Consider the following 15,975-nt stretch of genomic DNA (forward strand, 5'->3'; position numbering starts at 1 on the left):
GACCACAAGACCGCCCAGTCCCCTCTGGGCAATCTACCTAACATAAGTCAAACAGTCCTCTTTGTATTTAGGGCTTTCATGGAAGGACCTGATGATGATGGTCACGCAGACTTCTGGCTTTCAGTCCATCAATGTTGGTGCATCATGATGCTTTGAGTAGCTGGTGGTGGCGCAGGCCACCACCACAAAAACCGGAAAAAGAAACAGAAGAGAGAGTTGGGGTCAGTACAGATTTTAGAGCCACTATGAATAGTTATTATGAAGAATTGAACATACAGAGTATCAGTATTAAGTTAAAGTGAAGTTATAAAAAGGCCATGTTAAAGTAATGTGTTTTCAGCAGTGTTTTAAAGTGCTCTACTGTATCAGCCTGGCGAATTCCTATTGGCAGGCTATTCCAGATTTTAGGTGCATAGCAGCAGAAGGCCGCCTCACCACTTCTTTTAAGTTTAGCTTTTGGAATTATAAGGAGACACTCATTTGAAGATCTAAGGTTACAATTTGGAATATAACGTGTCAGGCATTCTGATATATAAGATGGAGCGAGATTATTTAAGGCTTTATAAACCATAAGCAGTATTTTTAAGTCAATTCTTAATGACACAGATAACCAGTGTAGTGACATCAAAACTGGAGAAATGTGTTCGGATTTTTTTTTCCCCAGTTAGGATTCTATTAGCTGCATTCTGCACTCGTTGCAAGTGATTTATGTCTTTTTTTGGTTAGTCCTGACAGGAGTGTGTTACAGTAATCTAGTCTACTGAAAACAAAAGCGTGAATTAATTTCTCTGCATCTTTCAATGATATAAGAGGTCTAACCTTTGCTATGTTTCTTAAGTGAAAAAATGCTGTCCTAGTGGTCTGATGAATATGCGATTTAAAATTCAGATTACAGTCAACGGTTACCCCTAATTTTTTACTTCCGTCTTAACTTTTAATCCTAGTGCATCAAGTTTATTTCTGATAACCTCATTGAATCCATTATTGCCAATTACTAAAATTTCAGTTTTCTCTTTATTTAGTTTGAGAAAATTACTATTCATCCATTCAGAAATACCAGTAAGACATTGTGTTAGTGTATCGAAAGAGTCAGAGTCATCAGGTGCTATTGATAAGTACAGCTGTGTGTCATCAGCATAGCTGTGGTAACTCACGTTGTAACCTGAGATAATCTGACCTAACGGAAGCATATAGATTGAGAAAAGCAGCGGACCCAGGATAGAGCCTTGTGGAACACCATATCGGATATCATGTGTCTTTGAGATGTAATTACCACAACTCACAAAGAATTTTCTCCCTGCCAGGTAGGATTCAAACCAATTTAAGACCCTGCCAGAGAGGCCCACCCATTGACTAATGCGATTTCTAAGAATATTGTGATCAATGGTGTCAAATGCAGCACTCAGATCTAAGAGGATGAGAACAGATAAATGGCCTCTGTCTGCATTTACCCGCAAGTCATTTACTACTTTAACAAGTGCAGTTTCTGTGCTGTGATTTGTTCTGAAGCCTGACTGAAATTTATCAAGAATAGCATGTTTATTGAGGTGGTCATTTAATTGCAAAATGACTGCCTTCTCTAGAATTTTACTTAAGAAGGGCAGGTTAGAGATGGGTCTAAAATTTTCAAAGGCAGATGGGTCAAGATTATTTTTCTTGAGCAGGGGTTTAACTACAGCAGTCTTAAGACAGTCTGGAAAGACCCCCGTATCTAATGACGAATTAACTATGTCCAGAATATTGTCAATTAGCACGTCTGATATTTCTTTGAAAAACCTGGTTGGTATTAGGTCAAGTACGCAGGTGGAGGGTTTTAGTTGAGAGATTATATTGTGTAATTCAGGTAAATCTATCCTGGTGAAAGCATTTAATTTGTTTATAATGGAGTACCGGGGCTTTGGAGGTTCTGCAGTGTTGGGGAGATATACTATGTTATCTCTAATATCATTAATTTTTTGATTGAAAAATACAGCAATGTTCTCACAGGTTTCGCTGGAAGTATTCTGGGGGCATTCCTTTGTGTTACCTGGGTTTAAAAGACGATCAATTGTAGAAAAATGGATGGTACAGAAGCTATAGTGGTACTACATCTTACATTTCCACAAATGATCTTGAAATGTCTTCACTGTGATGGGGGATCAATTACCTTTTGCTGGATATGACTTTCAAGTATTGTTTTTGTCATAGATCCAGTGACAAAGGGTGGTTTGTTATAATCAGTTTGTTATAATATTAAGTTTAATGTCACTGTCTCTATGCAAACTGTTATGCATTCATTCATACAGGCAGACCAAGTATGGTACACAGGGACTAGGCTGCATTTACAAACCATTATCCTAGCAGTTTGGAGAATGGGACAAACTGCAGTGTGAGCATGTGGTAATGCGCGGCCCGCGCATTACCAAATATAAGTTGAAGCAACCTTGAAATCAGAGCAACGGCATTTTTATGGCTATAAAAAAGTGCACTTACCATTATTGTGTTGAGGGCGCTGTCGCGGTAACGCGGGGCTGTCTAGCGTCTGAGTGCTGTGAGGCGGGGTGTGTTTAGACACACGTGGGGCCGGTATAATGGCCAGTACGGGCTCCACCGCACATGTTCATTTTTACACGCCGGTGTCCTCGCAGCCTGCCCAGTGCAGGCGGTTTAAAGTGCAGAGCGCCTAAAAGAGAAAGCCGGCATTTGATTGAGTCAGATTGGGATCCTATAATGTTAAAAAAATGGTTTACTTACTGGTGAGTTGGCAACAGATATGCTTGAGCTCAGCATAGCCGTTGGCTGTACCAGAGGGTTTATACGTGTGTGACCCGCAGGAGTTCAGTTTTAAATACCTAGTTACCCGGGGCGTGCCACGGCGCGTGGCGTGAACGCGCCTACCGTCTACCGGGATAGGTGCATGAGGTAGACGTGTTGGCAGATTGGCTGGACAATCTTGCCAGTTATATTTAAAGAGTTACCGGCCAACAGGGGTCGTCGGTGGACCTAAGAGCGAGGTAGAAGTAAGCACTGCTGAGCTATTTGGAGGAGCAGTTGTAATTTTGGCGGCTTTTGTATATATTCTTTGTAGATACTGTATTCTTTTTGTATATAGAGTTATATATCTCCTAGTGATTATTTTTGGTGGAGGTATTTATACTTATTTGGTGCTGGGATAGTTTTTGATTTTGGGTTTGGTGCAATTGTTTTTTTTTTGTATATACACACACTTGTTTTTGTGCATTTTTCTTTCCTGCTGGAGGAATGTCTTGAACCAGGGATAAAAGAAGACGACCTTCATTATTGGAGTGCGTGTGTGATTTTTGGTAGGAGTGCACGGTTTTTGTAAATACACCGTATTTTTCCTTTTTGTTTGTCTTTATTTCTTTTTCAAGTGTCAGTGTTGAAGGACTGTGTCTCAAAACCCACCTGACACTACTGCATTTTTTTGTACAGCACTCTTGTAAATAAACTTGCACCATTCACCCTTCAATTTTTGTCTGTGTCTCATCTCTCCACTGATCGCGTTCGGTTCATGAACTATCAGATGTCCAGAGTGTAGGCTGGGGCCACTTCCCACTACAGGGGATATCACAGAGCATTGTGCTATTCTTGTTGGAGGTGGGGTTTGAGTTTACTGTCCTTGTTTGGAGACCAGAGAGGGCCCTGCACGTGGAGAAGTCAGTATAAGTACATGGAACAAGCAGTCAAAACCATCAGTAAAGTAAGCTAAAGTATATCTTTGTCTTTCATGTGATTTTTGTACCGCTGTAATCATGATGGAAGGGATATAGCCTTTTCTGTCATATTTCTAGATTTTTTGGTTACTTAACATGCCACAATTTCAAAAGAACACATTTCCGGAGAGCTAATGCCTCCTAAGGAAACAACCACTCGGAACAGTTGATCGGAAATATAATTATTGGTATACAGCATCAAACACACTCTGCCCCAGCCATGCTTCCTATTTGAACTGCTTCTCACACGGCAAATGCTTCAAAACCTTTCCTGTATGGCCTTCGCAGTTCAGAAACAGTTTCATCCCACGAGTTCTAAGCGCAATCACTCCATCAAGTGCTCCTTGTAGAACTGTTTGTACTTATTTGTACAATCACCTCACTGTAAACTTGCACTACAGTTATATTTCACAACCTGAGCCACTTTATAAAGCGCATATTTACATATGATGATGATATCATTTTTAAGAAGAAATGCAGCAAAATATGTTTATTATATTATACAGATAAAACTAACTTCACTTAAATAATCTATATTGTTAATAATTAAAGGACACAGTGTCACTACACTAGCAAAGATCTGGTGCTCTGTTTACGGATTGTTCCTGCCTCACACTGTATGCTTCACCGGGACTGGCATGAAGGATAGAATAATTATACATGTACTACGGATATATTTTAATGTTCCTTAAAAGTTTTGAAGAATCGGTGTTATAAGCTTACAGATGGCTTAACGTCTATTACAGAGCCGATTGTGTGGCGATTGGTTACTTGGAGAAAGAAAAGGAAGGACAGGAATTAGGGATTAGTTTGTTTGAAATAGACAATACTGCTGCAATAAATTTCATCGAAGGTTGCGCACGATCATTGCGCCACCGTGTTCCCATGTTTAATAACATGCTTTAACTCCTATCATCATGAACATTATGTCAAGTATACATCTCAGTATTTTAATTATTCAGAGAGCTGTAATATTACGAATGTAGTGGATTCTGTGTCCTGTCGGAGGAAGACAAAGCACGGAAGCATGTAGTGATTCACACACACAGAGCACATAGAAGATCAAATACAAAACAAAGCATTTAACTTGTTACTTTAGTTACGATGGGATTTGAGAAACTAGTAAATTAAATGATTTTAAGATGGAGTTTATGTTCTACTTTAATGACAAAATAAACTACGTGATTAAAGTGGAAATTTCGAGATTAAAGTTGACATTTCGTGCTTTTTTCCCCACTGTGTGCCTATTTTTTTTTTCTCTGTACCCTAATAAGCTTTCATATGAAACTCAGGCGGTGGGTTACGACTCGGCTGTTCACGGCGAATTTGATATCTGACAACTTCTTTTTTTATTTCAGGCACTGTGCGACTTTGTGAACTTGAGCTTTCGAGTTTCTCCAGCATGCTATGTCACTCAATCAACTTTCTTTTCTTGTTTATACCACTGTTTAAACCAACAAATAGTACATTTTTTCTTGTCTCCACTTGGCATTCACTGAAATTGCTCTATTTTTCCTTGTGGTTTTGCCATTGTCTTTTCACAGAACACTGAACTTAAGGGCTATTTGTATTGATTTACATATTCAAAGAGGCGTAATTCTGGGAGGAGATGGGGCGGGACATCAGTAGCGTGCAGATGCGTTAATTTACACGCGGACCAGGATTTACGTAGCGGAAGAACGTGGAGGTTGGTGAACGCATTGATTTATGCATCTGGATTTTTTGGTGCATAAGTACATTTCCGCTTTTGTGCTTATGTTATAGTGCGAATTCTACACACAGCGTTATGCATGAGGCCCTGGAAACCTAACAGTTTATTTGACTTTTTAATTGCTTCAATGTGTTGCTTAGTCATTTAAAATGTTGTGTCAACATATACCCCTAAATCCTTTTCTGAGATTGCTTCTTGTATGACAGTGTCTCCCATCTTGTATTATAATTGATGTTCATTTTTGCCCATGTTCAGCCCTTTGCACCTTTCTACATTAAATGTGTTTTTCTAGGCGTTCGCCTAGTTCTGAAGCTCTTCTAGGTCTCTTTGAATTCTTTTTGCTGCCTCTTCAGTGTCTGCCATACATCCAATTTTAACGTCACTGGTAAATTTTACAGGCTTAAATATAACACCAGGTCATATCATTTGCAGGAATTGTCAGACGACTCTTCACTTATGGACTGTATTGGCAAGTGGGGTGAGACAGAGTCTAAGAGTCAGGTGGAGAACTTTGTTTCTTGGTAAGAACAGAATTGTCTGTAACTTAACACCAGGAAAACCAAGGAACTTGTTATTGACTTTCACTGCACCAAAGAGCCTCTACATCCAGTCACTATTCAAGGAATGGATGTAGAGGTGGTCCACTCCTACAAGTACTTGGGGGTCCATATTAATGACTGGTTGGAAAGGTCTTGGAACACCGAGGAACTATATACAGGTATATTAGTTCAACAAGTTTGTACAGAAACTACCTATGCAACCAAATCTCATTTCACTTAAAATATTAACACAGAATAATACATCTTGTTTCGGGGGCTTGTCCACAAGTTTTTTCTTCAGCATATGGAAAGTGTGCTCAATTAGATTTAAATCAGGTGACTGGCCATTCAAGAATTTTCCCTTTTTTTTAGTTCTGAAAACTACTGTGCTGGATTAGCAGTATGTTTGGGATCGTTATGTTGTTGCTAGATGAAGCATTGTCCAATGAGTTTGGAGGCTTTCACTGGAACGTGAGCAGAGGTTTCTATACATCTCAGAATTCACTGTGCAACTGCCATCAGCAGTTACATCATCCATGAAGATAATTGGGCAAGTACCCGTGGCAACCACACATGCCAAAGCCGTGATACATCTACCACCATGTTTAACAAATGAGGTAATATGCTTTGAATCTTGGGCAGTTCCTTTTTGTCTCCATACTTTGTCATTGCCTTCACTTTGATACAGGTTTATCTTTGTCTCATCTGTCCACAAGATCTTTCCAGAATTCTGCAGGCTCTTTTAAGTACTTTTTCATAAACTGGAATCTGGTTGTGCTGTTTTTGTGACTAATTAGTGATATGCATCTTGTAGTGTGGCCTCTGCATTTCTGTTCATGAAGTCTTTTGCAAATAGTGTCTCTGACACATCCACATCTACCTCCTGAAGACTGTTTCTGATCTGTCAGACAGACATTTCAGACTTTCTTTACCATAGCGAAGATTCTTTTGTCAGCATCAGTGGAGGTCTTCCTTGGCCTACCATTCCTTTTGTGATTATTGAGCTCACCAGTGCATTCTTTTATCTTAATGATATTCCAGACAGTTGATTTAGGTAATTTTAAAGTTTTACCAATGTCTTGAATGCTTTTATTCTTCTTTTTCAGCCTCATAATGGCTTCTTTGATTTGCACTGGCACAGCTCTTGCCCTCACATTGAACAATGGCAACTACCGTCTCTAAAGGGCAGAAGCAAGCCGAGGTATGTTATGCCTGCACTAATGAGGCATTAAAACACACCTGAGTACTTACAAACACCTGTAATGCCAACTGTATTAAATATTATGGTGCCATGAAATTGGTGGAACATGGAAAAAAAATGTTGTCATTTCTAAATGGTGTGATTGAGATAAATGCAAATACCCTTACATGAAAGTCTGCAGTGTGCACATTAACCATGCCTGAATCATTTGATTTTTGATTTTAAATTGTGGACCAGAGGGGTAAATCAAGTAAAAATGTTTCTTTGTCCCAAACATTAAGGAGGGCACTGTATGTACCATAATTTGGCAATAATGCAATAGATTTCAAAATATAACATTTTTTCAAAATAAACTATCTTTAAAGTTTTGCTATGATGTAAGCAGGTGGTAGTACCCCAAAAACGTCACAAAAGAGTATTGTTTCCATTGGCTTTAACAAATTCCACTTGTTCTCTGGACTGTTTTGATATAATATATGAAATAGAAAATAATTTATTGTTATATGCATATTTTATCTTACCAAAAGTTCATTGCAAAAATACAGTTAAATTATCACATTATATCAGCACATTTCCTTTAAATTAACATAGTTCTGTTTTTGGTGGTCTTCCTGCATAAATTGAACTTCAGAATCCTATTCCCAGCATGTTGACTCACGTTAAATATAATGCATGCATCATTACTGAGCCTGTTTTAAACAAAACTTGTGCTACTGCATCTTTCGGCATTCTTTAGTCAAGTCAATTTATTTTTGCATAGTGCTATTCTCCAGATATGGGCTTAGAGAGTTGTAACAAGAATACAGCAAAAGCCTAAACGACAGATTTTACCAATTTAAAGTGCTTTTCCCGTCTCTCTGTGTACTTCCTACCCCAGTCACGATTAACCCCCTAAGTATTATTATCATCCCTGGAAAAATGAGGCAAAAATGTTGATTTTTTTTCAATAAAAAAATGTTACCATGTGCAACAGAAACATATAAATATCAAAACTGAGTAGGAAAGGAAAACTATAAATATTCAAACCTTTATTCATGCAAATTTAGTACACACCCTTCGTGTGACATGTTTTGAAACTGTCACCAAAGCAACAGCTGATGTTGTAATCGGGACAGTAGAAGTGTGTTTTTTTTTGTACACTTTTCTTATATTTTTCTGTTGCTTGAGCATAGGAGGATAGAATGACAGCACCTGATCTGCACGATCAATGTGCACCTTGTGTTATTGTAGACTACCACAGTGCAAGGCTTTGTAACTTCCTCATTTTACCTGAGATGAATGACAGCTGTTGCATTGTGAACAGTTCTTTAGAGGGCTAACGTCTTTCTTGTCTTTCTACTTGATCGCAAATATTCTTTTTGCCACATACATACTCAAATTCACAAGGCATATAACAGTAGTTTGGTCATGATGTTCCATATGCATCAGTTTCACAACCCATGTCAATATCTGAAGACCAGATCACATTGTTATCACTATCACTTGTCTCAAATAATGATTTGGTTTCAGTTTTTTCTAAAACTGGCTTTGCAGCTTCTTGTGTTTTGATTGAAGGCTCCGCCCCACTTATGAATATTGACCTTAGCATGACAAAACACATAAAAATATTCATACATCTTTGGAGCATAATGTTACTTTATACATTATATGGCAGCAGAAAACTGTCCCAAGAGTTATTAGGGCTTAACCCCTTTAAAGCTTAGTGCCAAGGAAGTTAATGTTTTCTCATTCACTCTGGGAAAAACCTGGACAAGGTTCCTCAAGCTCTCCCTCAGTAGTCTAATGGTTTAAGGCCATACAAAACTTTCAACATTCCTACAATTACAAGCAACTATGTTTGTAGTATTTCTTATTTACAATTAATGATTAGTACAGAAATACAACAAAAAACCCAGCCACAGGGGATGCACAAACAAGTGTGTTTCTTCGCGCAGGTCCCAAGCCCAGATAAATGGGGAGGATTACGTCAGGAAGGGCATCCGGTGTAAAATTCTGCCAAATCAATATGTGGACAACAATACAAATTTCCATACTGGATCGGTCGAAACCCCGTGTTAACAATGACCACCACCAGTACTGTTAGCCGACAGGGTGCTGGCGGAAATTGGGCTACTGTTGGCCGAAGAAGAGGGGGGGACGTGTCTGGAGGCAGGAGGAGAGGAGGAAAGTAAAGAGAGTGGAACTGAGGATAGGAACTTTGAATGTTGGTAGTATGACTGGTAAGGGGAGAGAGTTAGCAGATATGATGTAGAGAAGGAAGGCTGATATATTGTGCGTGCAAGAGACTAAATGGAAGGGGAGTTAAGGCCAGGTGGATTCAAATTGTTCTATCATGGTGTGGATAGGAGGAGAAATGAAGTAGGGGCTGTTCTGAAGGAACAGTATGTCAAGAGTGTTTTGGAGGTGAAAAGAGTGTCAGGCAGAGTAATGATTATGAAGCTGGAAATTGAAGGTGTGACGATGAATGGTGTTAGTGCATATGCCCCATAAGTTGGGTGTGCAATGGGTGAGAAAGAAGATTTTTGGAGTTGAATGAAGTGATAAACAGTGTACCCAAGGGACAGAAAGTGGTGATTGGAGTGGATTTCAATAGGCATGTTGGTGAGGGGAACAGTGGAGACGAGGAGGTAGTGGGTAGGTATGGTGTCAAGGAGAGGAATGAAGAAGGTCAGAGGATAGTGGGTTTTGCCAAAAGGCTGGACATGGCAATGGTGAATACATATTTTAAGAAGAGGGAGGAACATAGGGTTACGTACAAGAGTGGAGGAAGATGCACACAGGTAGATTACATCCTGTGCAGAAGAGTTGATCTGAAGGAGATTGAAGACTGCAAAGTTGTGGCAGGGGAAAGTGTATTTAAGTAGCACAGGATGGTGGCCTATAGAATGACGTTGGAGATCAAGAAGAGGAAGAGAGTGAGGGCAGAGCCAAGGATCAAATGGTGGAAGTTGAAAAAGGAAGACTGCAAGGTTGAGTTTAGGGAGGAGGTGAGACATGCACTGGGTGGCAGTGAAGAGTTACCAGACAGCTGGGGAACTACAGCAGATGTAGTAAGGGTGACAGCAAGAAGGGTGCTTGGCGTGACATCTGGAAAGAGGAAGGAGGAAAAGGAAACCTGGTGGTGGAATGAAGAAATACAGGAGATTATACAGAGGAAAAGGATGGCAAAGAAGAAGTGGGATAGTCAGAGAGATGCAGAAAGTAGACAAGAGTGCAAGGAGATAAGGCGCAAGGTGAAGAGAAAGGTGGTGAAGGCTAAAGAAAAGGATTATGATGAGTTGTATGAGAAGTTGGACACTAAGGAGGGAGAAAATCTGTCTATCGATTGGCTAGACAGAGGGACCTAGCTGGGAAAGATGTCCAGCAGGTTAGGGTGATAAAGGATAAAGATGGAAACGTACTCACAAGCGAAGAGAGTGTGTTGAGCAGATGGAAAGAGTACTTTGAGAGGCTGATGAATGAAGATAATGAGAGAGAGAAGAGGTTGGATGATGTGGAGATAGTGAATCAGGAAGTGCAACAGATTAGCAAGGAAGAAGTAAGGACAGCTATGAACAGGATGAAAAGTGGAAAGTCCATTGGTCCAGATGACATACCTATGGAAGCATGAGGGTGTTTAGGAGGGATGGCAGTGGAGTTTTTAAATCAGATTGTTTAATGGAATCTTGAAAAGTGACAGGATGCCTGAGGAGTGGAGAAGAAGTGTACTGGTGCTGATATTTAAGAATAAGGGGGGTGGGCAGGATGCAGTAACTACAGGGGAATAAAATTGATGAGCCACACCATGAAGTTATGGGAAAGAGTAGTGGAAGCTCGGTTAAGAAGTGAGGTGATTAGTGAGCAGCAGTATGGTTTCATGCCAAAAAAGAGCGCCACAGATGCAATGTTTGCTCTGAGGATGTTGATGGAGAAGTTTAGAGAAGGCCAGAAGGAGTTGCATTGTGTTTTTGTGGATCTGGAGAAAGCATATGACAGGGTGCCTCGAGAGGAGCTGTGGTATTGTATGAGGAAGTCGGGAGTGGCAGGGAAGTACATGATAGTTGTACAGGACATGTACAAGGTGTTTTGATTTGGGAAAATGGTTCAAGGGATTAGAACATAAGTAGGCAAAGAATCAGAGAGAAGAGGTCCAATACTTCTATTTTATTTACTTAATCAACTATAATAATCAAACACATATAATGCAGACATATAAAACAAAACAATACTTACAGACATATAAAAAGACACAGAGCCATCATCCCAGACCAGTAGACTGAGGGGGCCCGCTTGTCAGTCTTGTCAGAGGACCAACTCATTTGCCTTTCAAATACCGGGCGGTGCGCGCTGTCCCCACGGTTGAGCCTCCAAAGAAACTGAGGGCGGAACCTTCCCTTATATACCAATTAGGTGTCCTTGCCCAAAAGCGGCCTACGTGGAAGCAGTGTATGCAGAAGTGATCAGTTTCTCACACCCCCTCCTTCCACGGGACACGGCGCTATGTTTTTCTTCTACTCGGCTTCGAGACTAGTGCTTGATACCAGAAGACACAGTAATATGCTTACATGTGAAAAAAGCTTCTCGAAGTGAAAAACAACTCCTTACATAGCCTTGGCTGTATCTTTAGAACATTTCCGGCTGTTTCTCCCAAAACATTAGTAGTGCAGCTGGGTTTCGCGCTGAAGCGACCAACGCCCATCTGCTCTCTTGATCCCCCCCTCTCTTTAGAAAAATCCTTCCATTACACAAGGTAAGTGTGACAGTGGTGAGGTCTGCGGTAGGAGTGACGGATGCATTCAACGTGGAGGTGGGATTACATCAGGGATCAGCTCTGAGACCTTATTTGCAATGGTGATGGACAGATTGACAGATGAGATTAGACAGGAGTCCCCGTGGACTATGATGTTTGTTGATGACATTGTGATCTGTAGTGATAGTAGGGAGCAGGTTGAGGAGACCCTGGAGAGGTGAAGATATGCTGTAGAGAGGAGAGGAATGAAGGTCAGTAGGAACAAGACAGAATACATTTGTGTAAATGATAGGGAGGTCAGTGGAATGGTGAGGATGCAGGGAGTACAGTCGTCAAAGGTGGATGAGTTTAATACTTGGGATCAGCAGTACAGAGTAATGGGGATTGTGGAAGAGAGGTGAAGAAGAGAGTGCTGGTAGGGTGGAATGGGTGAAGAAGAGTGTCAGGAGTAATTTGTGACAGACGGGTATCAGCAAGAGTGACAGGGAAGGTCTACAGGACGGCAGTGAGACCAGCTATGTTATATGGGTTGGAGACAGTGGCACTGACCAGAAAGCAGGAGACAGCGCTGGAGGTGGCAGAGTTAAAAATGCTAAGATTTGCACGGGGTGTGACGAGGATAGATAGGATTAGAAATAAGTACATTAGAAGGTCAGCTCAAGTTGGACGATTGGGAGACAGTCAGAGAGGAAAGATTGCATTGGTTTGGACATGTGCAGAGGAGAGATGCTGGGTATATTGGGAGAAGGATGCTATGGATAGAGCTGCCAGGGAAGAGGAAAAGAGGAAGGCCTAAGCGAAGGTTTATGGATGTGGTGAGAGACGACATGCTGGTGATTGGTGTAACAGAACAAGATGCAGAGGACAGAAAGATATGGAAGAAGATGATCCGCTGTGGCAACCCCTAACGGGAGCAGTTGAAAGAAGAAGAAGACAGAGATACAACAAAAATTCACTACTTGAATTTAGGCAGATGATTCCTACTAATGGTTGAATTGTGCTATTTTGAGTAGCACATCTACTTGCACCTAAAAGGTCTGAAAGGTTTTTAGTAACATAAAAACTTTGTTATTTATGTGTATCTTCATAACTCAAAGTCACCGTAGAGACACTATCTTGTCTGCTGATGCGAATTCCAATCAGCAGGCTTCCGAGTATCTCTCAATCTCTAGGTCCTCTCCTCCAAAATAGGAGAAAGACCACCTGAATTTCCACCGACAGACATCATTGATGGTAAGCCTCAAAAACTGCAAAATCTGGCTCAGAAGTGATCTGCTTTACCAGAAGCAGCTCCTTCGGTCAGCCATACAGAGACCATCTCTCAACACTGGGAGCGTGCCCTTCCTAGTGATGTCAGCTGATCATTCTGTGTCAGCAGCACCCAGCTTTTCTGCACAGTGTTGCCACTGCACCACCTTCGAACAAGACTTATGGTTACATGGCCAGATGTTCATTGATTTATTCATGATATGTACAGAGTATAGTGATACTCTTGCTTGCATGTGTTAATCAACATATCGCTACTTTCGCCATGAATAGTAAGTATATTAAAAAAAAAAGACCTCTAAACTTTTGTATTTCTCATGTGAAAAATTTCAAAACATGGTTAACAACATAGAGGTGAATCAGAATATATCTAGTTAGCATTTTTTAATCCATTGCATTACCTCTTCCTCAAGCCTAACATCCCATGGAAGCCTGTTTTGTACATTTTTTATCATTTTGTAGAGAGCAATACAGCTAGCTATGCCAATCAATGCAGGGCCTGATTAAGACGAAATTTGGCCTGATGCTGCAGACCAAAGAGCCTTAATTGCTTGCGACGTAACCAGCCAGCCTTTATTAAACATGAATAATAATAACAACGTAGTATCATAACAACTCGAGATTAACATCAAACTATGTAACATCAACATTCAATAGGAAATGCAGAAAACCTAACAATGAAATGCACAAAATTTTGCAATTCTCTTACGTAACAGACTAAGGAAAAATGAATTTGCAGACATTGGGTGAAAGTGACTCAGTTCAGGCTCTTGAGGGTAAAAATTTGTCCACAACTTAAATTTCATAATACAGTAGACCAGAATTCTGTTGAGGATTTAAAAAATTCTAAACTTCCATGCTGGGCCTGTGGGCTGGCTTTTAGTTTTACCTTTACAGATAACCATTTAAATAGCCATCGATTTTTACTGTACAACTAACTTTCAAGGTGAAAAATTTACTACGTGGTACTTACCGAACAATAATAAAGTGGCAAGAATCCCCAAGATATTGCAAAAAACACAGCTAAATTACTAAGTAAACTGTTTAACGTAAAATTGATAGCATTAACTTGAAATCTTCAGTTAACAATAAACACAATGACGTTATAGTTAAGTCACAGCGCAAAGAACAATAGTAACTGTATAATAAGTAACACTGTGTATAGGCGTCCAAAAGTTGGACTCCAAATTTCATTCTAAGAATTATTTTGAGGTTAATATAACAAAGAAAAACTGTTCAGCTTCCGGAAAATTCTCATCTGTTTTCATCTGGGCCTATTTCAGGAATGGGCCTAATGCTGCAGCATCAATAGTACCCACCTTAATCCAGCCCTGGACCAATGGGTCATACACACTCCTCCCCCCACACTATGCGACTCTTCAATTCCACCCCAGGGGGTAAACATTAACATTATACAAAGTTATTGTCTGTTTTACCTTTTGTCTGCATTTGTATCACTCTTTAATTTAATATTGGTTTTTATGAATATGCTGCTGCTGGAGTATGTGAATTTCCCCTTGGGATTAATAAAGTATCTATCTATCTATCTACAGGCCATGCAACTACACAGCAGGTCCTCAAGTTTGTTGGATGAGAGCAACAGTGGCTGGAGGTCTTTTGTTACAATTAATATTTACTTACTCAGAAGCCAATCCTTGCTGATAGATATAATAGATATATATATATATATATAGATATATATATATATATATATATATAGATATATATATATATATATATATATATATATACACACACACACACACACAGTATATAATATATTAATTTATGGCGTGTTAGCGCTTTCATTTTGTCACAACACATCATTCTTACAAACCATCCAAATCATTTATGTACAGGTGTAATTCCCACTCACTTTTTCTCAGTTTTTTTCCAGATATTTTATTAAAACACATAACATTTCAGACAAGAACTGCTGGTTCCTTTGTCATTTATGTCTAATTCTTAATTGGCAGGTTCAGAAAAAAAAAATATTTAAAAAAAGGGCAGTTTTTTTAAGACAAAAAAGCAATTAAGGGTCGAAGTCTTAATAAGCAGGTTAATTAAAATGAAGTTCAAATGAGCAATAATTGGTTTCAGCAGTTATAGTGAGCTTCTCATTAACAAACTGGTTGGAACAATTCTAAAAGTTATTTTAATTTAAAAAAAAAAGTCAGCTGACGTCTACCAGTTTCGCTTCATATTTTGAACACCTGCCTGAGAGTAAATGTATTACAAAATCCTATTGTGCATTGTTCTAAATTGAGTAATTGCAAGATTAATTGCATAAATAATTTTAAACTTCTGAAAGTCTTACTTTCATCCTGGCGCTATAAGACTTAATAAACTGCAAACAAGTTCTGTTCGGCAAATATTAGTACTTGTATCACAAGCTGGCTTTTGCTATGTTTCTTTAAAGAAATTAGCTAATACTTTTATAAAAACGCACGAAAATAAATTATTGCATCTTACACAAGCTCCGTAACTTCTGTCTGAAATGGTAGCGACATACTCCATGAGCTTTCCCATATAAACTAAAAAAACGCCTGCCGAGCGCCTTTAAAGCAAGAAGCCGATAGTCGTTAAGAGCGCATGCGCGCACCTGCTCGTTCTGAATTGACTGTGAGGGCGCGGGCCCTGCTTGATTTATGTAGAAGACGGGTTCGCTTAAATGCTTGTTTTTACACGACTTTCTTCTCCCTCTTCCTGTTTGTTTTGTTTTTTTTCCTTCGTTCCGGAGTTTGTAAAGTTTTAATAAAGAATCTCTTCAGAAGAAAGCCCAGGCAATGTACTTGCACGGTAGGTCAGCTGTACCA

At 39.6% G+C, this 15,975-nt stretch overlaps 1 protein-coding gene across 2 annotated transcripts in view; it reads left to right on the forward strand.

Moving 5' to 3' along the window:
- Nucleotides 1-7,146: 7,146 nt before the first annotated feature.
- The window catches only part of LOC120523298 (protein FAM3B-like), a 41,326-nt gene continuing 32,497 nt past the window's right edge, over nt 7,147-15,975 (forward strand). The window contains exon 1 of one of the 2 annotated variants that reach the window (XM_039744506.1): nt 7,147-7,164. Coding sequence is in view for 1 of the 2 variants with exons in the window: in XM_039744505.1 (XP_039600439.1) it covers nt 15,946-15,958 (13 nt within the window). In the remaining variant the exon portion in view is untranslated. Of the gene's footprint in view, nt 7,165-15,743; nt 15,959-15,975 lie in introns of those variants that run through there. The other variant, XM_039744505.1, reaches the window with a different exon arrangement.

Source organism: Polypterus senegalus, chromosome 2 (assembly GCF_016835505.1).
Source record: "Polypterus senegalus isolate Bchr_013 chromosome 2, ASM1683550v1, whole genome shotgun sequence".
NCBI classification, from domain to species: Eukaryota; Metazoa; Chordata; class Cladistia; order Polypteriformes; family Polypteridae; genus Polypterus; species Polypterus senegalus.